The following is a 24,662-nucleotide window of genomic DNA, read 5'->3' as shown; positions in this document are numbered from 1 at the left end:
GAGGCCAGGGCCGCACGACTCCAGGATCAAAGAGCCAGGGTAAAAAGGATGAGAGAAGAAGAGAGGACACCAAGATCAGAGACAAAGAATAAACAACAGAAGAGATGAAGAGACAGGGGATGATAAGGCTGCACGTCTCCAGAATGACAAGAAGAGGCACAAGGGTGGCAGATGAACCAGAGATGTTGCCATCAGAAGTGTCCTTGCTACGCGTCTTTCTCTTCAATAAACTGGTTTTTCTTCTTCAATTTCCAAAGCAAAGCAATACCAATAGCATTCAGGAAAATTTAATGTTCATTCTGGTCACATCAGATTGCACCACCTTTCTCTCAAAGAGTGCCCCAACGGGTCACCCTGTTGTCTATTTTACATATACAAACGTGGTTGTAGAACTGAGGCAATTGCGGTCCTTTGAGTCAAATCAAATTGTATTGGGCAGTTATTTCCTACCTGTATATGGTATTCAGGTGGGTGATTGATATCTGGGGTTGAAAGATCAGTGCTTAGGAGTCATTTGGGAGATTTGGGTGTAGAGGTTGTGATAGGAGGGGAGGTTTATGTGAAGGGTTATGAGCATGGTGAGGTGGGAGGAAGGAAGAAGGTGGGGTCAGTTGCTGTCTGTGGTATGGGTGTGACATGTCAGCACTGTATAGATGCTGGAGAGAAGAGTCAAATGAAATCAATTAAACAAAAGAAAGAGCACAAATAAGAGTTGGCTCTCTAGCACCTTGTAGAAACAACTCAGGGAGGACCTACTTGTATCGCAGCACAGCTAATTAAGAAGCTTTATTAAAAACTGTTTGAACTGAGATGACTCAACAGTAGCTCCGCTTCAGAATCATGCAGACTAATATCTCCTGGGAGTGTTCTTTAACAGCATTCTATAGGGAACAACATCATTATATGTACATAGAGATACAAACGCTGATCCATGGAAATGCAAATTGTATTCTAAAGTGCTGGCTGAGTTTCTAGACTGGTGGATACAACCTAACCGCCATGTTATACTTCAGGAATACAATTTTTGTATGTTTATTTTTGAAAAAAATTATTATGGGATGAAAACTCCTGTGTAAACTGATAATACAAACAAGAAATTAAAAACTAAATGCACAGATGATCGATGAGATGAATAATTCTCAGGTCTTTTCAATATCTGATTGGAAATACATCTTCTAAGGTAGACCAAGACACAAATATTTAGTAGGTTTTCTTGCATTTCATTTTTTCTTTTAGATTTTTTTTTAATTCACAGAGCTCTTAAATTAGATTTAGAAAAGTTTTATTATTGTCACAGTTTATTATATTAAAGGAGAGATAAGATCCATTAATGCATAAAGCATTGCTGAGGCTAGATCCTTTTCAGGAAGAAACCAGATCTGTGAAGAAAAGGAGAATGCCATTATATAGTTTAAGTAAGAAAGTTAAATTGGTGTATGAAAATTATTTGATTTGTATTTGTTTATTTGTTCATAGGATATTCTTTTTTAAACAATGTTTAAACTTTTCATACATTCGAGTACAGTGAATTCCTGTTAAGTGATCCATTGGTTTGGGGCAGCTGTTTATTTGGGACGAGTCTTAAAGAACAAAATCTCAATTGAGAAAATAGCTGGAATTCCCTTTAATTATTTGGGACGCTATGCTGCTTAATTGGGAAAGGAGATTTGCTGAACAGTGTCAGTCGCGTGAACTTGTGTGGCCATTAGACACTACAGCATGCTTAGAGTGAACAGTTTTTAAATAGTGTCGTGTGTGTGTTCAAAAAGCAACAATTTTTGTCAGTGACAGATGGCAAGAAATGAGCAGCAAGACAATTCTGCAGTGAGTTTTGCTCATTGTGATTTCAAGCATTCAGGCTTGGAGATGCCAGAAACGGCGGGAGTGAAAATGAAATAATTTCACTATTTCAAAAAGTTTGGAACTATGAAGAAAATGAAAGTATTGATAATTATAATCATCTTGAAAGTTACAATTAAAATGAAGATTTGGAGGATACAATTGTTGAAAACCTTGTATGAAAGGGTCCATTATCTGCACTATTTTGTTCATTTACAGTCAATTAAAAGAATATAGCAGCAAGTTAGTTAGCAAGTTAGCAAGCCTTATCTGACGATGACAGTGAAACCTCCTGTGGGAGAGTTGGCAAAGTGGAGAAGCCATTGCACTGGGACAGTTACACTCTTGACCTTGGAAATCTGAGTCCTGTGGTACGAGTAGTCATCACAAACTGGGGACTTCCTTGGTTACAGTGGATAACCATGACTTCTTCAGTGCTTTTATCATGCCTTCACTCTCCTTGAAGAGCTGCAGAAGCACCACCTTGTTCGTTGCGTCTCACTGATGATCTCATCTGTCCAGTCTGCTGGAGCTGACTTCACCTGCTAGAACAGACATGTCCCTAATTCAGCAGGGTATGAGGCCTGCTAACTACTCTTAAATGGTTTAGCCTGCCTGACAAAGTGGTGGCCTGGGGTATGACCGCGTCAAACAGTTACTTAGAGCCATAGGTGAGAGCTGAGTGTCTGGTGTGCACCAAAGGTCAGGAAGCTACCCCAGAATGGACACGACAAGCCTCTTTACTGGAGGCGCTGTTCCTCTCTGGGCACCCCGTGCACGGCAGCGTATATCGGATGAATTCCTCTGTTGATAACTAATAGGAGCTAATATACAATTTTATAGTACTCTAGTAGCATTGGTAGTGTTTGAATTTGTTCTGTATTTCATTTAAATGCATAATTTGTTACTCAGATGGTAGTTTATCTTTTTTCTACCTTTTTACTATTTCCTTGAAACTGGCTACATGCTCAATGGTTGTGATGTTATGTCATGTTTAAATTTAGAGAAGATTCGTTATTCGATTTCAGATTCTAACCAAAATTTTCAAATGCTATGGGGACCCTTTCTGAACTATTTTAAAAATCTTTGAATTGTTATTGTTATTAAAATATAGATCTGGGCTATTATTAAAGAACACTATATGATAAAGTACTTTTTTTTCCTCTTGTTTTTTTTTTACCAACCAGCTTTGTCTTGGTAGTGGGTGTAGATGTTTTTTATAACTAACCATATTATTGTATTTCATAATTCAATTTATTTTATTTGATTGATCATGAATATGTGATACCATGATTGTATCAGTGTGATTTATATATAGTGCATTTTGTGTTATCTTATTTTGATTTATAATAAGTATAGTTATGAATTCTGTATTTGTGTATATGAAATTTAATAAAAATTCTGGAAAAAGAAAGAAGAAACTGGCTAATTGGGCAGCCACTTAATTAGGTCAAAATTTGTCCTGTGTCCCAGTTAACTGGAATCCACTGTATAATATTAATTTCTGATCAATTCTCCTATACATTGGTCATAAAACCATTAATCTCTGTGCAATCACACCAAAATCTTGACCTCCAATTATTCCACCTGAATGAAATGTGGTAATGCATGGGCCCATTTGGCAAAATCCTTTTGTATTTTATTGCATTTCTCTGTTTTACTGTTTTCTGTGCTTGCACATTTTCACACTGAATCAAGCTGTCAGTTGTTCAGATAACCAAAGGCTATAATTTTTTGTTGTTGAAGATTCCCACAAGTTGAAATGATTATCTAATGTTTTGGGGTATTATTTGAGAAATAACAAACTTCCTGATGCAATCTTTTAATATGCTATTTTAATAATGCATTAAGTTATTTTTTATTAAATAATTTTAATAAATAACTTTTGATTTTCTTTTTCTGTTTGCAGTGGGGTTATTGTTCCAACACAGTAGTATATGCATATACCAGACCAGATCGTTTGGAGTACTGTGTAGTCTTTTGGGACACCAAGAACAATGAAAAGTATATAAAGTACGTAAAGAGTCTGATTTCAATAACGACATGTGGCGACTTCTGTATTTTAGCAACTAAGGCTGATGAGACTTCTCTTCAGGTGAGAATTTTATTTTGAATGTAATTTTTACATTTTACATAAATATAATGCCACAGAAGGAAATCAATGGCACTGTAACTGAAGAATTTAGTTATTGTAAAAAGATATGGACTGGTAAGTGTTTATATTTAAAAAAGCAAGCAAATTAAATTGAGATACAGAAAATAATGGAATGGTTGGTACATGTTTTAAGGAACAAATGGTATCCTGCAGCAAACATTGTGTGTCCTCTGAAATGGCAGAGTTATTTCCTGGGCTAGGGGATTTTAGGACAAGAGGGCACAACCTCAGGATTGAAGGATGTCCTTTTAGAACTGAGATGCAGAGAAATTAGTCAGAGGGTGGTAAATCTGTGGAATTTGTTGCCACGAGTGGCTGTGGAGGTCGTCATTGGGTGTACTTAAGGCAGAGATAGATAGGTTCTTGATTAGCCAGGGCATCAAAGGGTATGGGGTAAGAGCAGGGGAGTGGGGATGACTGGAAGAATTGGATCAGCCCATGATTGAATGGCAGCGCAGACTCGGTGAACTGAATGGCCTACTTCTGCTCCTATATCTTCTCGTCTTAAATGTCAAGATAAAAGAACATGGAGGAATGTTTATTTTCTAAACCAAGCAAAAAATAGTTTCACAAACAAGAGAAAATTTGCAGAAGCTGGAAATCCACAATGCTGGAGGAACTTAGCAGGCCAGGCAGCATCTATGGGAAATAAATATTCATCAGGACTGGAGAAAAAAAGTTGAGGAGTTAGAAGGTGTGGGGAAGGGGGGGAGGAAACACAGGATGATGGGTGAAGCTGGGGGAGGGAGGAGTGAAGTAAACAGCTGGGAAGTTGATTAGTGAAAGAGATACAGGGCTGGAGAAGGGGAAATTTGATAGGAGCGGACAGAAGGCCATGGAAGGAAGAAAATAGGGAGGATACTAGAGGGAGGTGATGGGCAGACTAGGAGACAAGGCAAGAGAGGGAAAGAGGAATGGGGAATGGTGAAGTGGGACGGGGGGCATTAATGGAAATTCAAGAAATCGTTGTTTGTGCCATCAGGTTGGAGGCTACCCAGATAGAATATAAGGTGTTGCTGCTCTAACCTGAGTGTGGCTTCATCCTGACAGTAGAGGAGGCCATGGATAGACATACCAGAAAGGGAGTGGAAGTAAAATGGGTAGCCACAGTGAGTTCCTATTTTTTTCTGGCGGACTCCCAGCGTTGCTCAGCAAATGATCTCCCAATCTATGTCGGGTCTCACCAATGTACAGGGAGCTATACTGGATACAGTAGATAACCCCAACAGACTCACAGGTGAAGTGTTGCCTCACCTGGAAGGAATGTTTGGGCCCTGAATAGTGGTGAGGTGGTGTAGGCACAGGTGAAGCACTTGTTCCACTTGCAAGGATAAGTGCCAGGAGTGAGATCACTGGGGACAGGTGAATGGACAAGTTTAAAATGCACTAAAAGGTGGGATGAATTTAAATATTTAAATATACCTTTCCTTTTCAACAGGGAAGTGGCACCCTGTTGAACTAGATGCCAAACCATCAGAATTTTCAAGTAATTGGATGGTGGATTATTAGAAGTACAAAGGAGCACATCCATTATTTTAACCTTCTCTTAAATAGTGGGTTGGTGGTTTAGTGGTATTCACACCTGACTATGGGGTGAGTTGTCCTGGTTTCAGATCCAGCCGACTTCTTGCACACTTTCCATCCATGGGTTGAACATTGAGCTAGCAACTCTGCCTTGTAAAAAAAACATACAAATGCTAAAGAAACATCAAGGTTGCCACCCGATGCGCCACAAGGCGTGAAGAAGAACAACAAATCTTGATATGCTTCAAGTTTTAACACCAACTATGAATATGCTATCGCCTTTATTCTGTTTCATCATGATTACTTGTCACTGTTTAACATGATTTCTTTTGTTTCTATGCTGCTCTTGGAAGGACGAGAATGAGATGGAACCTGTAGCTGCTATGGTAATCATTTACAAAATAGAGTAGAAATGCTATTGTAACATTAATACATTTGTTTATTCCAATTTAACTGCCTGTAAATGACCATATGGGCAGTGGCTTTTAGTTAATTTCTAATTACATATTTTGATTATTTATTATGTAATCTTTTATTCCCCTGTTTTAGTATGTTCTTGTGCTTTGCAATTCCATTGGAACTCCCTTGGATTCAAAATATATTGATATCGGTGAGTGTAAAATTGTACTTATGAAATTTTGAAATATATTGATTCCACTGTGCTTCTTTAATATGATTTTCTTCATTGGTGACCTATTTTGGCCTGGTTCTAAGGTAAATCTCCAAAACTTGATTGTTCCAAAATCCTAAAGATCTGGCTTACTCATTTGCCTGCAATATCAGCAAGGACACCAGTAAGCAAGGCATTCGGCCACAGCCAGGTGTTCAGAGTATGGGTGGAGTATGTAGCTGGAGTGAGACACTAGGGATCAAGAACCTTGGTAGAATTGTAGCTGCAACTGAGGTCTGGAGTACTTTACTCTTTACTGCTGATCAACGACAGCTCAGCCCCTGTGTCTCTCCAGATCCGTATGGGAACTGGTGTGTCTCCTTCCCTCACAGACACGGTTCCGTGTGATAGACAAGTCTCAGACCCTTCTCGTACTCTGTTTACCCGGGGCTCTCTTGTCGATTTACTGATTACCACGGCACATCCGATAGGGACTGCTGCTTTCCCTTTCCCTGTCTCTTTCCTCAGAGCAAAGCACCGAGATGCAAGATGCCCCCGCTTTCCACAATTAAAACAGGTCATGCCCGGAAATCTCTGCCCGTCTGGCCTTTCCCCCTCAACCTTACCACTAGCTCCCCGCGGGACCTCTGCCTCAGCCGGCGGACTTTCTCGATCGTTCCCATGGTCTCTCTGGGAACTTTTATTCGAGGAAAACTTTGTCTTGTGGGTTAGAGCATATTCATCTGCGAACCTAGCAAATTCTGAGATGGACTTATTTGGCTTCTCATTCAAATACATCCGGATATCCTCCGAAACACAACCTTTAAATTCCTCAATCAGAATTAACTCCCTGAGACGCCAATAATCCTCCCTATCACTGCTGTGCACCAACGGTCCAAGAGCGCACCCTTCTCATAGGCAAAGTCGGTATACGTCTAATTCCACCCTTCCTTTAAATTTCTGAACTTTTGTCGATACGCCTCCGGTACTAGCTCATAACTCCAGAGAATGGCGGCCTTTACTTTGTCATAACTCTCCCCCTCTTCCATAGCCAACGCCGTATATGCCCGCTGTGCCTTCCCTTTTAACACACTTTGTAACAGCGCCACCCACTGATCTCTGGGCCACTTCTGATTCACTGTCACCTTTTCAAAAAGCAAAAAATAACTATCAACATCCGTCTCCTCGAACGGAGGTACTAACCTCAACTCTCGACTAACATTGAACTGCTCCTCTCGGTCTGACCCCGGAACTCGTGGCTCTTGCCATAACTTCTCCATCTCCAAGTCATGTTCCCTCTGTTTTTCTGCCTCCCTCCTTCTCAGCTCTTTCTTTCTCTTTCTCAGCTGCTTCCAGCTGTTTTAACCGAAGTTCATGCTCTTTGTTTCTCAGCTCTTTCCTGCTCCCGTTTCACCTCTAACTCCTTTAGCTGGAGCGATTACTCCCTCTTTCTCTCTCTCGACTCTTTCCCTCTCTCTCTCTCTCGCTCTCGGCTCGTTCATTCTCCTTTTCAGCTGCCTCCAGCTGCTTTAACTTAATTGCATGTTCCAACTTTAATTTCTCCAACTCTAACTGAGCCGTCCCACTATCTGGTACCTTTTCAGGGATATTTTCCAATACCTCAGCTGTAAACACATTCTTCCCAATATAATACTGAGTTATTGCCCTTCGCACCTCCCGCTTTTTCATTGACAACCTCACCTCTACAAGGTTTAACCCCTTCGCCAAACTTATCAAGTCAGATTTGGTGGCCGCCTCCAGAGTCGGGTTTTCTATAAATTCACCCACATCCACCTTTGCTGGTTTCCCGTCTGGCTACCCGTGTAACCAGATCCAAGTTTTTTTTTGACTTACAAGCCCGATTCACTGCCCTCCCAATTTGGTGTCAAATCCCAAGACGAGAACTCCACTTGTTACGAACCCCGTAACTGGGTCACTTACCAGCAAAGATAGAGAGGTCCGTTGAAGACTGGTGGTACTATTTTTAAAATTATTTATTGATAAAGGGGCACAAAAATAAGATTAATGCAAACATACAGATAATATACGTCGTCAATACTAAATCTAAAAGCGCGGGTATCATAATAACCAATAAGAAATAGCTCTATTGTTGTCTAGGGGTTAATGTATCGTCCGATGGAAATATAAAAGTCACTGTTAGTTCGTTCAAGCTGCAGCGTTTTGGGTTTAAGAGAGAGACGGTTTAAACTTGCCCAGGTCTTTTATGATGGCAATCCTTTGAGTTGGGGAGTTGGTTTCCCCGTTGTTAGCTAAAAGCCATTTTCTGTGGTACAAGCCACCAGTCCCAGGTAACGGAACTGAACGCATGTGGCCTCCTTCGAATGGCTTCCCGCTATAACGGGAGTGCTAGCGTTTCTTCTGGTGCGTCTGAGGGGCTGTTCCCACAGACCCTCTTTTATCCTGACTCGCAGGGTCGTAGATGTCAATCAGATTGGGGGTGATGCAATCTCTCCCTCAACCAGCCCACTTTGCCTGAGGGCTTCCACGTAGTACAGTCTCCAGTCCACAAATTGGCCTTCCGGAGACAATGGCCATGTCCCGTAGCTTTACATTGCCGGGGGAGCCAGACATTCCGCACGTCTCTCTCTCATTTCCTGGGCCCCCTGACCCAACCCAACAGTGATCTTGCGATTCTCACAAAGGAGGGGGCTGCAGGCATAACACTACCAGATTATCAGAGTTCTACTATATTTGGACTAATATGGTAAAAATGTTCCTGCATTGAATGTGAACAGTAAACTTTGAAGCAGGGCACTTGGATTAATTATTGTTTTTAGTGAGCATCGTGGTGTTTTCTATATATTTCGACTCCAAGGTCCTTCTGTTCTACAACACCCTCCAGGATCCTGCCACCCATTGTAAAGGTCCTATTCTGGTTTGACTTCCCAAAAAAGCAATATCTTGGATTTATCTGAATTTAACTCCATTTGCCATTCCTCAGACCATGTACGCAACTGATCAAGATCCCTCTGTAAATCCTGATAATCACTTTCACTGTCCTTAATACCACTGAATTTGGCAATGACCCCAGCCACGGGGTTTTCACTTTGATTGTACACCCCAAAACTGTAAGACCAAAAGACCACAGGAGTAGAATTAGGCCAGGCAACCCATTAAGTCTGCTAATAATAAATCATTAATAAGTAATATTTAATAAATAAGAAATCAAGGCTGATTTATTAACCCTCTCAATTTCTTCTCCCCAGAACCTTTGATGTCCTACTAATCAAGAACCAATCAACCTCTTCTTTCCATTTGCCAAATAACTTGGCCTCAACAACTATCTGGGGAAATGAATTCCTCACATTCACCACCCTCTCTGAAGAAATTCCTCCTCACCTCTGTTCTAAAGGGATGTCTTTCCATTCTATGGTTCTTGCCACGGTCCTAAACTCTCCCACTGTAGGTAACATCCACTCAGTGTTCATTCTATCCAGGCCTTACAATATCCAGTAGATTCATCCCTGTCATCTTTCTCATTCCCATCAATCCCAACGTCATCAGGATTCTCATACATTATTTTTTATTCTTTGGATTATTCTTGCAAACCTCTTCTGTACCAGCACATCATTCCTTAGAAATAGGGTCCAAAAGTGTAAGGAGTTTGTACGTTTTCCCTGTGACTGCATGGGTTTCCAGCAGATGCTCCTCCCACAGTCCGAAGACATACCAGTTAGTAGGTTAATTGGTCTTTGAAGAGGCTCTTTGATTGGTACATGGAGCTTAGTAAAACAGAGGACTATGCGGTAGGCAGTTTCTAGAGTAGGTTACGTGGTCGGCACAACGTTCTGGGCTGAAGGGCCTGTAACGTGCTGTAGATTTGTGTTTCTATGTAAATTGTTCTGTGATGAGGCTAGTGTTTAATAGGTGTGTTAGGCTGGAAAGGCCTGTTCCGTGCTGTTTTTCAAAATAAAATCAATAAAAAGAGAATTGCTCAAAACATCCCAAATGAGGTCTGACCAACCCTTTACGAAGCCTCAGAAGTACATCCTTGTCTTTATATTCCATGTACTAAGACCATTTCTGTACCTTTCTTGAGAAATCCTAGTCTGCACTCTCCAGCCCCCATCCCTCATCCCCTTGCATTAACCAAGATCAGGCTTGGAGAGAAACTCTGCTGCCCACCTGATCCCAAGCCCCCTCTGCAAAAAAAAAGAATCAGCCCTAAAATGTGGTATTTGATATTCATAGAACATTACAGCACAAGACAGGCCCTTCAACCCATGTTGTTATGTCGACCTTTTAACCTACTTTTCCTTCCTACATAACCCTCCAGTTTTCTATCATCCATATGCCTAAACATTTTGTAAGTGCCTCTAATGTATCTGCCTCTAGCACTACCCCTGTGGAGTATTCAACATGCCCACCACCCTCTGTGTATATATAAAAAACAACTACCTCTGACTCCTACCCCATACTTTCTTGCAATTACCTTAAAATTATGCCCCATATTCTTGCAGATTTGCTCTAGTCAATAATTTATTCTGCCTTGAAAGACAACTAAGTATTTGATGCTAATTATTATTAGAGAACTGAAGACCTTTTATTACCAGATGCTTTTACTTGGTTGAAAGGTAAATATGGTAGATTTAGTCTTGAGCAATGAATGACTTCCGTTGTTTCACTGGCCTTCGTTTTAACAGTGAGATCTTTCAGGAGTATGTTTTAGATGCAGCCAAGTATTCTTCTCTTTTTCTGTCTCAGTGATATCCTGTAAAATTCTTTTTCAATGTGGTAATACACAAGAGTTCTCGGATGTTGAGAAAAATTGATGTGTTTAGCTGTCATAATGTTGGAGTTTTCAGCCACAGTATTTTGAATCCTGGCCAGTTTCTCCATTCAGACATATTTTGTGTCCAGCATCAAATGATTTTTTTTAAACATTGCTGGCATTTTGTAATAATTAATGACATGTTTTTTTCAAAATCAAATTTCAGCTGACATTTATTTACGTCCTGAAGAAGGTTCTCTGCCCAAAAATGTCGACTGTGTATTCATTCCTGTTGATGCAGTTGACCTGCCGAGTTCCTCCAGCACTTTGTGTGTGACACAACTGTGTAATAAGAGAAGCTATAGCCAACATAAAAGCCAAAGAGTGGGCATATAATAGAGCAAAAATTAGTGGGAAGTTAGAAGATAGGGAAGCTTTTAAAAGCTAACAGAAGGCAACTAAAATATTAGGTCCAAATATCCGGACCTAACTTGCACTACCTTTCTTTCCCTTTTCTATTTTCTAATTATGATTTATAATTTAAATTTTTACTATATTTACTTCGATTTACACTTCAGGGAGCACAAAGCACGGAATCAAATATCGCTGTGATGATTTTTAGTTGTAGTATCAATTGTTTGGTGACAAAGTAAAAATATCATTAAAAAGTTAAAGATGGAATATCAAAGTAAGCTTGTCAATGATATTGAAAAGGATACCAAAAGTTTCTATAGATACAGAAAGTGTTAAAGATAGGTGAGAGTGGATTTTGGACCACTGGATTTTGAACAATGCTGGAGAGGTAGTAATGGGGAACAACAAAATAGCGGACAAACTGAATATGTATTTGGCATCAGTCTTCACAGTGGAAGACTCAAGCAATGTTGGCAGTTTGTGATATCAGGGGCATGGTGTATGAAGTTACCAGAACTAGAGAGAAAGTTGGGAAACTGCAAGGTCTAAAGGTAGTAAGTCACCTGGATCAAATGGTGTACACCCCAGAGTACTGAAAGAGATCATAGTGGCATTAGTAATGGTCTGTCAAGAACCACTAGATACTTGGAGGCACATGATAAAATAGGCTGTAGTCAGCATGGTTTCTTCAAGAAAAAATCTTGCTTGACCAGAGGCACATGTTTAGTACTGCCTGTGTCCAGATTCTCTGGTTTCCTCCCACATCTCTTGGCAGTATGGAGGATCTGAGAGATCTTGGGGTCCATGTCCATAGGACACTCAAAAGCTGCTGCGCAGGTTAACAGTGTTGTTAAGAAGGTGTATGTGGGTGTGTTGGCATTCATCAACAGTGGGATTGAATTCCAGTCCCATGAGGTAATGTTACAGCTATACAAGACCTTGGTCAGATCCCACTCGGAGTACTGTGTTCAGTTCTGGTCACCTCACTACAGGAAGGATGTGAATACTATAGAGAGAGTGCAGAGGAGATTTACAAGGATGTTGTCTGGATTAGAGGGTGTACCTTATGAGAATAAGTTGAGTGTACTTGGCCTTTTCCCCGTGGAGCGATGGAGAATGAGAGGTGACATGATCGAGGTGTACAAGATGATGAGAGGCATTGATCGTGTGGACAGCCAGAGGCTTTTTCCCAAGGCTAAAATGACTAACACAAGGGGGCATAATTTTAAGGTGCTTAGAAATAGGTACTGAGGGGTAAGTTTTCCACAGAGTGGTGGGTGCGTGGAATGCACTGCCAGTGGTGGTAGTGGAAGTGGATACAATAGGGTCTTTTAAGAGCCTGTTAGATAGGTACATGGAGCTTAGAAAAATAGAGGGCTATGTATTGGGGAAATTCTAGGCAGTTTCTAGAGAAGGTTACATGGTTGGCTCAACATTGTGGGCCGAAGGGCCTGTAATGTGCTGTAGCTTTCTATGTTCTGACAAATCTGTTGGAATTTGTTGAAAAAGTAACAATCAGGACACAATGTATTGGATTTTCAGAAGACCTTTAACAAGGTGCCACACATTAGGCTGCTTAACAAGGTACAAGCCCATGGTAGTACAGGTAGTATAGCATAAGTAAAGCAGTGGCTGATTGGCAGGAGGCAAAGAGTGAGAATAAAGGGACAACACACACAAAATGCTGGTGGAACACAGCAGGCCAGGCAGCATCTATAAGGAGAAGCACTGTCAACGTTTCAAGCCGAGACCCTTCGTCAGGACTCAAAAATCCTTTTCTGACTGCCTATCAGTGACTAGTGGTGTTCCACTGGGGTCTGTGTTGTGACCAATTCTTTTTACATCATATGTCACTGATTTGGATGATGGAATTGATAGCTTTATTGCAAAGTTTGCTGACGATATGAAAATAGGTGGAAGGGCTGGTAGATTTGAGGAAGTAGATAGGCTGCAGAAGGATTTAGACAGACAAGGAGAATGGGGAAAAATGGTAGATGGAATACAGTGTCAGGAAGTGTATGTTCATGCACTTTGGTAGGAGAAATTAAAGAGTCAACTATTTTCTAAATAGAGAGAAAGTACAAAAAAAAACAGGGTGCAAAGGGACTTGGGAGTCCTTGCGCAGGATTTCCTATAGGTTAATTTGCAAGTTGAATATATGGTGAGGAAGGCAAATGCAATGTTAGCAATGCAAAAGGACTAGAATATAAAAACAAGGATACAATATTGAGACTTTATTAAGCACTGGGGAGTTCTCATTTAGAGTATTGTGAGCATGTTTGGGCCTCTTATCTTGGAAAGGATGTGCTAAAACTGGAGAGAGTTCAAAGGACTTTCACAAAAATGATTCCAGGATTAAATGGCTTGTCAGTTTGAAGTGTTTGAAGCCTATATTCACTCGAATTCAGATAAGTGAGGGGTGACATCATTGAATGCTATTGAATGGTGAAAGCCCTTGATAAAGTAGATGTGGAGAAGGTGGGAGAGTCTAAGACCAGAGGATACAGACACAGAATAGAGTGGTGTCCTTTTAGAATGGAGACGAGAAGGAAGTTCATCAGCCAGAGAATGGTGCATCTGTGGAATTCTTTGCTACAGGTAGCTGTGGAGGCCAAGTCTTGTGTATTTAAGGCAGAGGTTGATAGATTCTTGATTGGTCAGGGCATGAAGGCTTATGGGGAGAAGGCAATTGGGGCTGCGGGGAAAATTAGATCAGCCATGGTGGAGTAGATGAGCCAAATGGCCTAATTATGTTCTTGCATCTTATGGTTTTGCTTTTAACTATACGGTAACAATTTTATAAAAGTATTACTAAGTTGGTTATTTTTTTTCACCATGGTGAAAGATTCATACAAGATTCCCATCTTCTGTAGTTAATTACTTTTATCAAATTATGTAATTGTTTATGTGCACTTTTATTATTCTGGCAAATCCAAGCAATACAAAATAGAAAGTATGCTATCTAAAACAAGAGAAAATCTGCAGATGCTGGAAATCCAAGCAACACACCCAAAATGTTGGAGGAACTCAGCAGGCCAGGCAGCATCTATGGCAAAAAGTAGTTGACGTTTCAGGTTGAACCATCGAGTATACTATCTAGATATACTGTATACTGCAATAATTTAAGAAATTTCATAGTAGTATTAAAGTTGTAAAAATGCAAAGAGAAAACCAGAAAAAAAAACAAAAAATGCCACCATAATTTAGAATAAAGAATCAAGTGTTGTATTTTGCAATTGCTTAATTTCAGCGGCATTTGATTGGCTATATTTCTGCATGATTTTACCTCGCCAGCTAAGTGTTTTATTGTTTTTAACACTTTGGTGATATATTTCTGATCATCATCTATTTGTAGGTGTAATTTTAACATTTTTGTGATCTTCCTATATTCATATTCAAATCTGTTTTTTATGGTCTTGCCTGTAAACGTCGAATACCAGGGTGAATTGGATATTTACTAAATAATATTTCACAATATTGTAGCTATAGAAATTGCTACTAAATATCTTTTACATGCTGAATTAATTTTAAATTAAATTTGTGGTTATTGTTACTGTTAAACTATATGATTAACAGAATAGATGATATAATGTATTAAAGATTTCAGATCTGAATGTAACTAAGTATAAATTTATTTTTAATTGTGCATTTTTGATAAATATCTGATGTTATTTCCTATAAATATATACTGAGATGTTTGTGTAAAAGCTGGCCTTCAAATGAAGACTTTTGATTATAGTTAGTAGCTAAATTGTGTCAGTATCAAAAATAATGGTTTTAAATGTTGAAAAGAGGTTAGGTATTTGTATTTCAACCTTGTAGAAAAGTAGCATTCATTGATTATAGAGGATAGCACTATTGCTTAAATGAACTTAAAATACCTGGCTACCCTCATTAACAAAAGAGCAGTGTCTAGCTCTTGGGTGAGCCTGCTTATTGAGCCTTATTTTTATTTTGCCATCATACTGTGGAAACAGCATATATATGTAATATGTATTTTCTGTCCATAAGAAAGAAAGAAAACTTTTAAGGCACATTTACATTTTTGGTGTCGTGAATACATTGTGCATCTGGAAAAGGAACACAACTTATTTTGGCCAATTACGGATAGAAATGTAGAAATATCTCTGAAATGAATGGTAATAAAGATAGTGATGTTTTTGCATTTGAAAGTGGAAAATATTTTGCATTTGAAAGTGGGCTCTCATGTTACTGATTCAGTAGAATTGTAAAGAAGGAAAATTACAAGAAAGTGAGAACTGGGCAGTCTGTTGTGAATTCTCAAGGAACTGCTTTATTGATGGAAGTTTGTTTGATCAGTAGAAGAATTTAGTGTTTCCTGAAATCGGTCTACTTTGGGTATTTTTTCCTTGCTAAAAGTCAGAGAATTGTTTTTGCTGCCTCACTCTGCAGCAGTATTTCAAAGAATTTGCTATGTGATAGTTGTCTGTGTCATTTCCCAAACTTTGGTAGATTCTATCATGACAGCAGAAGTAGAATTTTAGTATGATTAGGATTTTCTGTGTGTAAACGTAAATGGACATATCAGCTTTATTGTGCTTCTGCTCAGCTGATATTGCCTGGTAATGATGAGGTACCTCTCGTTCTCCAGCAGCCGGAAATTTATTATTGAGCTGACAAGGAATTTGCCATCGATTTGCATTTATATATTATTTTCTAAATGTAATTGAACTTTAATGGAAAATGAAGAATTTCTGTTCTTATGGGATAGGATAGAGTAGCATGGTGATGCAGCTTGTAGAATCTGATCCTGGCTCTCCAGCATTGCCTGTGTGGAGTCTTACTGTGACTGCATAAATTTTCTCCTCTGTTCCAAAAGCATGCAGTTTGATAGGTATTGGCTACTGTATTTTTGACCTCTTGTGTAGGGGAATGGTAGAGTCTGGGGCAAATTAGTCAGAATATGGGAGAAGAAAGTGGAAATAGTTTGACTTAGTGCAGGGGTTCCCAATCTTTTTCATGCCATGTATCAATGGGTCCCAGAACCCCAGACTGGAGACCCCTGGTTTAGTGTAAATGGGTGTTTGATGGTTGAATGTGGGCCAGAGGTTCTGTTTCCATGCATTTTGACTTTGTGATTACCACATTTTGCCTGTATGTGGGTGCTTCATTTAGAATATTTCACTTTAAAATGGAAGTACTAAAACATATACAGCTATAAAGCTTAATGAAGGAGTGTGGCTATAGGCAATAACAATCTTCAATCTTTAAATAGGTCAATGGCAATTTTAATGCACATCTGAACTAACAAAATAGGTAGTGATCCAGAATACCCAAGAAAAGTGTTTGACCTGGAAGTTGCCTAAGCGGGATAAACTAGCCAAACACACACAGTAGTGTAAATTGAAACTTAAAACAAGTAACCATACAGCTTTTTTCACTGTCCTCCACTAAACTCACACCAATCCCAACCTAACCGTTGAACCCACAGACAAAGGGGGTGCTGTTGTAGTGTACTCTAACTTGCTGAAGCCAGGCAGCAACTCTCATTCACCTCCTCATACCTACCCCTTGAAGATGACCCTACTCTGGACAATCAGAAAACTGTCTCTGACACCTGATCGATTCTGGAGAATTCGCATCCGTTGCCACAAACTCGTAGTTCCCTTACCTCACTCTGCTCACTTCTACCTCCTACCCGAGATCCATAAACCAGATTGTCCCGGTCGGTCTGTTGTCTCTGCCTATTCCTGTCCCACTGAACTCATGTCCTTACCTCAGTTTCATTCTATGACCCTTGGTTAAGCCCCTTCCAACCTAAATCTGCGACATTTCTCATGTCCTCGATCTCCTCAGTAACTTTCAATTCCCCGGCCCCAACTGCCTCAATTTCGCCATGGATGCTCACTTGTATCACTCATCAAGAAGGCCTCAAAGCTCTCTGCTTCCTTCTTGACAAAAGAACCAACCAATTCTTCTCCACCACCACCTTCTTCCATCTGGCAGGACTGGTCCTCACCCTCAACAATTTTTCTTTCAATTCCTCCCACTTTCTCCAAACTCGAGGGGTAGCCATGGGCACCTGCATGGGTTCCAGCTATGCCTATCCCTTCATTGGCTATGTAGAACAGTCCATGCTCAAACCTTTCTTGCTAATACTTCCCAACTCTTCCTCTGCTTCATTGATGACTACATTAGTGCTACTTTATGCACCCATCCTGAGTGTGTTGTTTTCATCAACTTTGCATCTAGCTTCCACTCTGCTCTTGAATTCACTTGGTCCATCTCTGACATCTCCCTTCCCTTTCTCGATCTCTCTGACTCCATCTCTAGAGACAAATGGTCAACCAACATCTTTTATAAACCTATGGATTCCCACAGTTATTTTGACTGTATCTCTTCCCACCCTATTTCCTGTAACAATGCTATTCCCTTTTCTCAGGTCCTTTGCCTCTGCACATCTGTTCCCAGGCCACGGCTCTGGAACATACACCATCTCCAAAGAGGTCCTACTATTAAACATATCTTTACCTCCCCCCCCCCCCTCCACTTTCCGCATTCATCCTTCCCCCACTAATCTCCCTCTCAGCACATATCTCTTCAAGCACATATCTCTTCACCTCTACCACCTTTGCTGGCAGTGCATTCCACGCACCCACCACTCGGTGTGAAAAATTTAACACTTACATCCCCCTTGTACCTACTTCCAAGCACCACCTTAAAAATATACCCCTTCATGTTAGCTATTTCAGCCTTGGGAAAAGCCTCTGACTATCCACACGATCACTGCTTCTCATCATCTTATACACCTCTGTCAGGTCACCTCTCATCTGCTGTCACTCCAAGGAGAAAAGGCCAAGTGCGCTTAACCTATTCTCATACGGCATGCTGTATAATCCAGGCAACATCCTTGTAAATGTCCTCTGCACTCTTTCTATAATATCCACATCCTCCTTGTAGTGAGGTGATCAGAACTGCATGGTACTCCCAAGTGGGGTCTGACCAAGGTCTTGTATAGCTGTAACATTACCTCACGGCTCTTGAACTCAATCCTACAGTTGATGAATGCTATCTCACCTATGGACATGGGCCCCAAGATCTTGCTGATCCTCCACACTGCCAATAATCTTGAGTTTTCAAATTTGACCTACCAAAATGAACCACTTACCTACTGAAATGAACCGTCGTAAATTGGGGGACTGCTTTGTCGAGCACCTCCACTCCCATCATGTGGAAATTGTACATGAGCAGAACTTACTGGTCATCATACATTTTAATTGGTTCCCATTCCTTTTTCAACATGTGCTAAAATGAGGCAACCCTCAGGGTGGAAGAGCAACACCTTGTATTTCATCTGGGTAGCCTCCAACCTGATGGCATGAATATAGATTTCTCCTTCCACATCTTAGCGTGTTAACCCAATGTATAACATTTTTTTCTCTCGATGTCTCTTGCACACTCATCCCTGAATCTAATCTGACTGCATACCGAATTGAACCAATCTGCTGTTCATTAGAAACAGAATAACTAGTTTAAGTCAAATCAAGTTTAATTGTCATTCAGACCATGCATGGATACAGCTGAATGAGACAGCGTTTCTCTGGGGCCAAGGTGCAATAATGATTAGGATATACATATCTTAGCTGCACTTTATTACTTATGAAGTCTGTATTATCCATCACTACAGTTGCAGACATTGTGCAGGATGTATGTCCCAGCTGGGGTACTTTTGTGTAGGATTTAAACTAGAATAGAAAGAGAATAAGTAGGGAGAGAGAAATGAGGTCAGAAATGAAAAAGAACAGTGAAATGAAAGGGCAGAAAGCAGGGTAATGGAAGGTGAGGAGCAAATAGGTTCACAGAAAGAATTTAAAGTAAGGTAGTCAAAAGGCTTTCTAAAGATTTGGTATCTTAATGTAGATAAATGGCACAAATAAATATGATTGAATATGATCTGATTGTCATCATAGGGATGGGGATCAAAGACAGAAAATTAATGTTTAGGGACTTTTGATTTGTAAGGACATACAGGAAGGAAAAGATTGGTATTGTTAAAGAGAAATTAAATAATTACAGATGTAAGAACAGACCTAGACTCTGAGAAATCCTTCTTTTTGGAGGTAACAATATTGGCATGGATAGAGTTTTGGCTCACAAGATGCAGTGATTAGGGAAAAGGGCAGGAACTTTCAGGTTGGCAGCCTTTCATCAGTGGAGTATCACAGGGATCAATGCTGGAGCTGTAACTATTTATACATCAATGAATTGGAGAAAGGAAAAAATGTGTTAGATTTGTGAATGTTGTTAAGATAGTAGGAAGGCAAGTTGCAAGAAAGATGCGAACAGATTACACATCTTTTTAGAGGTGAAGTAATTGAGCAAAATGTTTGCAAACAAAACAGTGTTGGAAAATGTGAAGTCCTTCATTTAGGAAGGAAAAATCAAGAAGTACAATATTTAAATAGAGGCAAATTGCAGAAAGCTATGGCACCTGGAGGTGGGGGGGGGGGGGGTGTGGTCCCTATGCATAAAACACAAAGCCCGTACACAAGTGCTGCAGGTAAAGTGTAAGGGAAATGAATTATTGGCCCTTATTCCAAGAGGTTTGGAGTATAAAAATAGAGAAGTTTGCAATGTGCAAGGAACTAGCGAAACTACTTGTAGAGTGTTGTGAACTATTTTGGTCTACTTGAGAAGAAATATGTCATTGGATGATTATGAGTACTGAGATATTGTGTTATAAGGAAAACTTAAATAGGTTGGGACTCCAATTGCCTCCAAAGAGTGAGAGGTGATTTTATTGAAATACAGTACAAGATTCTTAAGGGACGAGCAAGGACAAGTTCTGAAAGGATGTTTCCTCTCCTGGGGAAGCCCAGAATTGAATTGCTGGTTTCAAAGTAAGAGAGCATACATTTAAAACTGGAAATAGAAATTTTCTTTTTTTCAATTGGTTGTGAGACTTGGTAACTCCCTACCACTGAGATCTGAGGGACAGAGTCTTGAGTGTTTTTAAGACCAGGGTTTCTAATAGGAATTGAGGGTTATGAGGAAAAGGTAAGCAAGTGAACTTGATGGACATCAGATCAGCCTTGATGGTATTGAACTCAATAATCTATCCCTGTTCCTACATTTTATACTCTTATGGCCTTTTCAGTTCTGTAAACTGTTTTGTAAAACCCAGGACTCTGTAGTTTGAAACTGTCATGACCATGGTGACCATTTTTAAAATTCTTGACTTTGATTTAGCATGTTGCTTCTCATGTCATGGCTTAGTGTACCTTTGAAGTTTTAGTACCAGATGGTAACTGAATTTGCAGTTAAGTTTTCCATTGTATATTACCTTTTAAGATGAAAAATTACTTCAAAAAGGGCCTTGTGGCTTCTTGTGGAATGTTGGTTAAACTTTTGATCAATCAGGAGTTGAATACACATCTTCCTTAAGATAGCAGCTTATAGTAGTTACCCACAGTTTAGCCTCTTAACATGGGACATTCTAACTTCGCCAATTTTGTGTTTTCCACAGACCTATTGTAAACTATCAGTCCTGAATCTAAATTGAGTACACACTCAAATAAGCATATTACTTTTGAATATATTATTGTAATACTTTGATATAGACTGTGATGGACAGAGTGACAGTAATATGACTGATGAAGAAATGTAGTTCTGTGAAATATCTATCAAATGTGTTCTCCAAGGAGAAGCTGAGGAATGGTGTGGACAGAGAAACAGTGTATTAAAAGTTTTTCTATGTTTAGGATTAAGCATCAGATGCACTGCCTTTACTGTATCTGATTTTAAGTGGTATTGTTTCATGTTTATTCATCTTTTAAGAATATTAAATTTATATTACTCTTGTTACAGACCCCTTGTATGTAACCATGACAAAAACACACGTAATTGTGGCCTCCAAAGAAGCATTCTACATTTGGCAATATCGTGTAGCAAAGAAACTCACAGCAATGGAAATCAACCAGGTGGCCCCAACAAGGAAGGAGGGCCGAGAAAGGTCAGCGTTAAAAGTTATTTGAGATATAACAAGTTTTGACTTATCAGCACAGACACAATGCAATGAAAATGTGACTATGCAAGGAAGAGTTAAATTTGTCAGAAGTTGTATTTGATTCCTCTTTTGTATATGCAAAAAAAATGTGTAATACAAAATCGTGTTTACTTAGTCAAAATGGTTAGAGGTTGGAATGATCTGTGCAACAGAAACTCTAAATGGTAAGCAAACTGCAAATGCAGATGTAAATAAATAATAAGTACTTTGTTTTAATGCTTTTTTGAATTTTTCCAACTTAACTGAAATTTGTTTATCTCTTCTTCTGATAGAATTTATCACATTGATGATGAGACCCCTATTACAGGAGATGGAAGCTTAGATTTCAGTAGGGCTTTTTCTGTAAGTGTCTCTTTTTAATTTGTTGTAGAAATGATACATTCTTTTTGGGCTATTATTTTTGTTTAGAAGCAGCAAAATGGCAAAAGCAATTCTAGGAAAGTATTACAACTATAGTCTTCATTGGATAGAAGTGCACAATGTGGTGGCAGAATAAACATAAAACAAAATTGTGAAATGTATCCCTATTCCATATTTACAAATCACTCTGCATCTTGTTCTCTGATTCATTGTAAGGCCTGCCTTTTTCCTATCCTCCAAAGCAACCTTCTTGGTTGTCATATTCATCAGGCTCAGGTTCAAACTGCGAGCTTGATTTAAATGCCTTTATTTTATTTATTGATTTACAGTGAGGAACAGGCCCTTCTGGCCTTTCATGCCACATCACCAAGCAACCTTCAATTTAACCCTAGCTGAATCATGGAACAATTTACAACAACCAGTTAATCTACCAATTGGCACATCTTTGGACTGTGGGAGGAAACTGGAGCACCTGGAGGATACCCATGCCGTCACGGGGAGAATGTACAAACTGCTTGCAAACTGCGGTGGGAATTGAACCTGGGTCACTGGCACTGTAAAGCGTTGCGCTAACCAATAGCTAGTATATCTGACAGTTATTTGGAATCAAGAACTTCAGAGATTCCAGCAAGTTTGTGATTTTAATAGTCCACCTTGTTAGACTGTGAAAGCATAAGTATTTTCCTCCCATTCTTCAGAAAGTCTTTGGGTTCCTTTTCTAAATGGACAATGAGGAACACTTGACCAGTGTAGACTCCTTTTCCAGAGCATTACCATTTCTATTCTTTGTTCATGGAAGGTCAGGGAAACCTAGTATTTGTGTACGCAGGTATTCAGTTGTGTAAATTCACACACTTTTTAGCTGAGATAATAATCTATTTACTAACAAGTACCTTTATTGTCTCAGCTAAAAAGCACATGAATTTACACAACTGAATATCTGCGTACACAAATACTAGATTTCCCTGACCTTCCATGAACAAAGAATAGAAATGGTAATGCTCTGGAAAAGGAGTCTACACTGGTCAAGTGTTCCTCATTGTCTTGATGCGATCTCCATTTTTCCTACATGACATCCTCCACATCTTCAATGGTTGGTCTCCACAGAGTTGTTACTACCTGTGCTCCCAAAATCCTTCATTCTTGTTCTTTTCTTTTTCAGATCAATCTGTAATGTTTCAATTTTGTTAGGTCAAGGTCATCTGACTGACCTGTGTCAGTTCTCATTGGATGTAGCTCAGAGCCACAAGCAGTATTGCTTTATGGCCTTTTCTCTATGCTTGTCTTAGGTGATTTCCTTTGTTTTTGTTCAATCCAGTCTAACCAGGTCACCCAAATACTGGGCCCAACTAACCAGATCATAGGCTGTTCCTCTGTTAAATGTGCTATTGTACATAATAAATAGCTTCTTATTTGAGAATAAGATGTAGCAGATCATTAGCAGAAACTCCTTGTGTCCACATTCAGCAGCTCTGATGAAGTTATTCCAGAGCAGGAATCAATTCACCAAACAGTTCACAAAATGGCCCCCTCTATTCCTGCCATTACATGGCAAGAATAGGACTTTCGCCTTGTCTGTTTCCACCACCCTTGTCTCATTCCCGTTCACTGATTTGTAGATTTTAGTTCTTTCTGGCCAACACCTCTAACATGGCAAATCGTAATCTCATCCTTTGTGCTGCCAATCTGAGCACCCAGCCATCTTTAATCTATCTTTCAGATTGCTATGGGCATTATACTCTGCCTGCAATATTCCGTTCCATTGATTTGAATGAACCTGAACATCAGAAGGAAATGGGGCATTTAAAGCTAATATAGTGCTCATTTAACTTGTGTGGCAATGGATGAATTTCTACTCCTGGCTACCTATTCTGTACCCCCTTAATGGCTGACAGGGAATACAAATTAAAATTACATGAATACTGAACTCATGTGGTACAAGGCATCTTGTATAGTTGGAAATAAAATAACAGATATTAGTGTGCTCTATATTTTTATATTGTAAAGATGTATTAGGGATGATTGTTAGAAAGCATTATGCAGTCAAGCAACGGAAGGCACACTTCATTTATTCGGAGATAGAACGTGGAACAGGCCGTTCCAGCCCAATGAGCCATACCATCCAGCAACCTACCTACTTAACCCTAGCCTATTCACAGGACAATTTACAATGCCCAATTAGCCTACTAACCAGTATGTCTTTGGAATGTGGGAGGAAACCCACAAGGACATGGGGAGAACGTGCAAACTCCTTACAGACAGCGTTGGAATTGAACTTCAAACTCTTACACCCTGAGATGTAATAGCATAGCGTTAACTGCTACTCTACTGAGGCATTTCTCTTTCTAGAGTTGATGCTGGACTGACCGAGTTCAAAGTCAGTTGTATCATCGCATGCTCAATTACATGTATGCATAGTTGCAATGAAAATTTTCCAGCAGCAACACAGGCACATGGCATTAGATTAAAAAAAAACAATTAGAACAATGGAATAACAAGGTCTATTTCAGTGCAATGTAATCAAAGTGGTCATAGTGTTGCTAACTGTAATGATTAGGGTTTAGTTGTTTGGTTCAAGAACAGAATGTTGAAGGGAGTTAACTGTTCTTGAATGGGGTAGTGTGGGACTTCTGGCTTCTATATCTCCTTCCTGATGGCATCTGTGAAAGGTGACATGGCCAGGATAGTGGGGATAATGGATGTTGTCTTCTTGATGCAACATGGCTTGTAGATACTGCTGGTGGTCAGGAGGAATGTGCTGTTAATGTACTGGACATAATCTACTACTCTGCAGCTTCTTTACTTAACACACTTCCTAAGATCAGATTTATTTCTTGCTGTTCCCATGCTTAGCAGAGTTAGATTTGCATGTTCGTTCAGCACCTGTCGACTGCTTTGTCCTTTAGTTGGGAGTACAGTCTCAATTTTATCAGCACCCCTTTCATAGATTGTAGCCAGCTTTCAGCTTTTTTTACTCTTTGATTTATGTCTTCTTAGGCTC

At 39.7% G+C, this 24,662-nt stretch overlaps 1 protein-coding gene across 2 annotated transcripts in view; it reads left to right on the top strand.

The window, feature by feature from the left end:
- wdr35 (WD repeat domain 35) overlaps window positions 1–24,662 on the top strand; it is a 77,764-nt gene that overhangs the window by 17,110 nt on the left and 35,992 nt on the right. For both annotated transcript variants that reach the window (XM_059981781.1, XM_059981780.1), the window contains exons 10-13: window positions 3,749–3,934; window positions 6,068–6,128; window positions 21,103–21,247; window positions 21,574–21,643. In XM_059981781.1, the coding sequence (XP_059837764.1) occupies window positions 3,749–3,934; window positions 6,068–6,128; window positions 21,103–21,247; window positions 21,574–21,643 (462 nt within the window). The remainder of the gene's footprint in view (window positions 1–3,748; window positions 3,935–6,067; window positions 6,129–21,102; window positions 21,248–21,573; window positions 21,644–24,662) is intronic.

This window comes from Hypanus sabinus, chromosome 10 (assembly GCF_030144855.1).
Source record: "Hypanus sabinus isolate sHypSab1 chromosome 10, sHypSab1.hap1, whole genome shotgun sequence".
In the NCBI taxonomy this organism is placed as follows: Eukaryota; Metazoa; Chordata; class Chondrichthyes; order Myliobatiformes; family Dasyatidae; genus Hypanus; species Hypanus sabinus.
The sequence above is the reverse complement of the archived record's forward strand: the minus strand, read 5'-3'. Positions and strand labels throughout refer to the sequence as shown.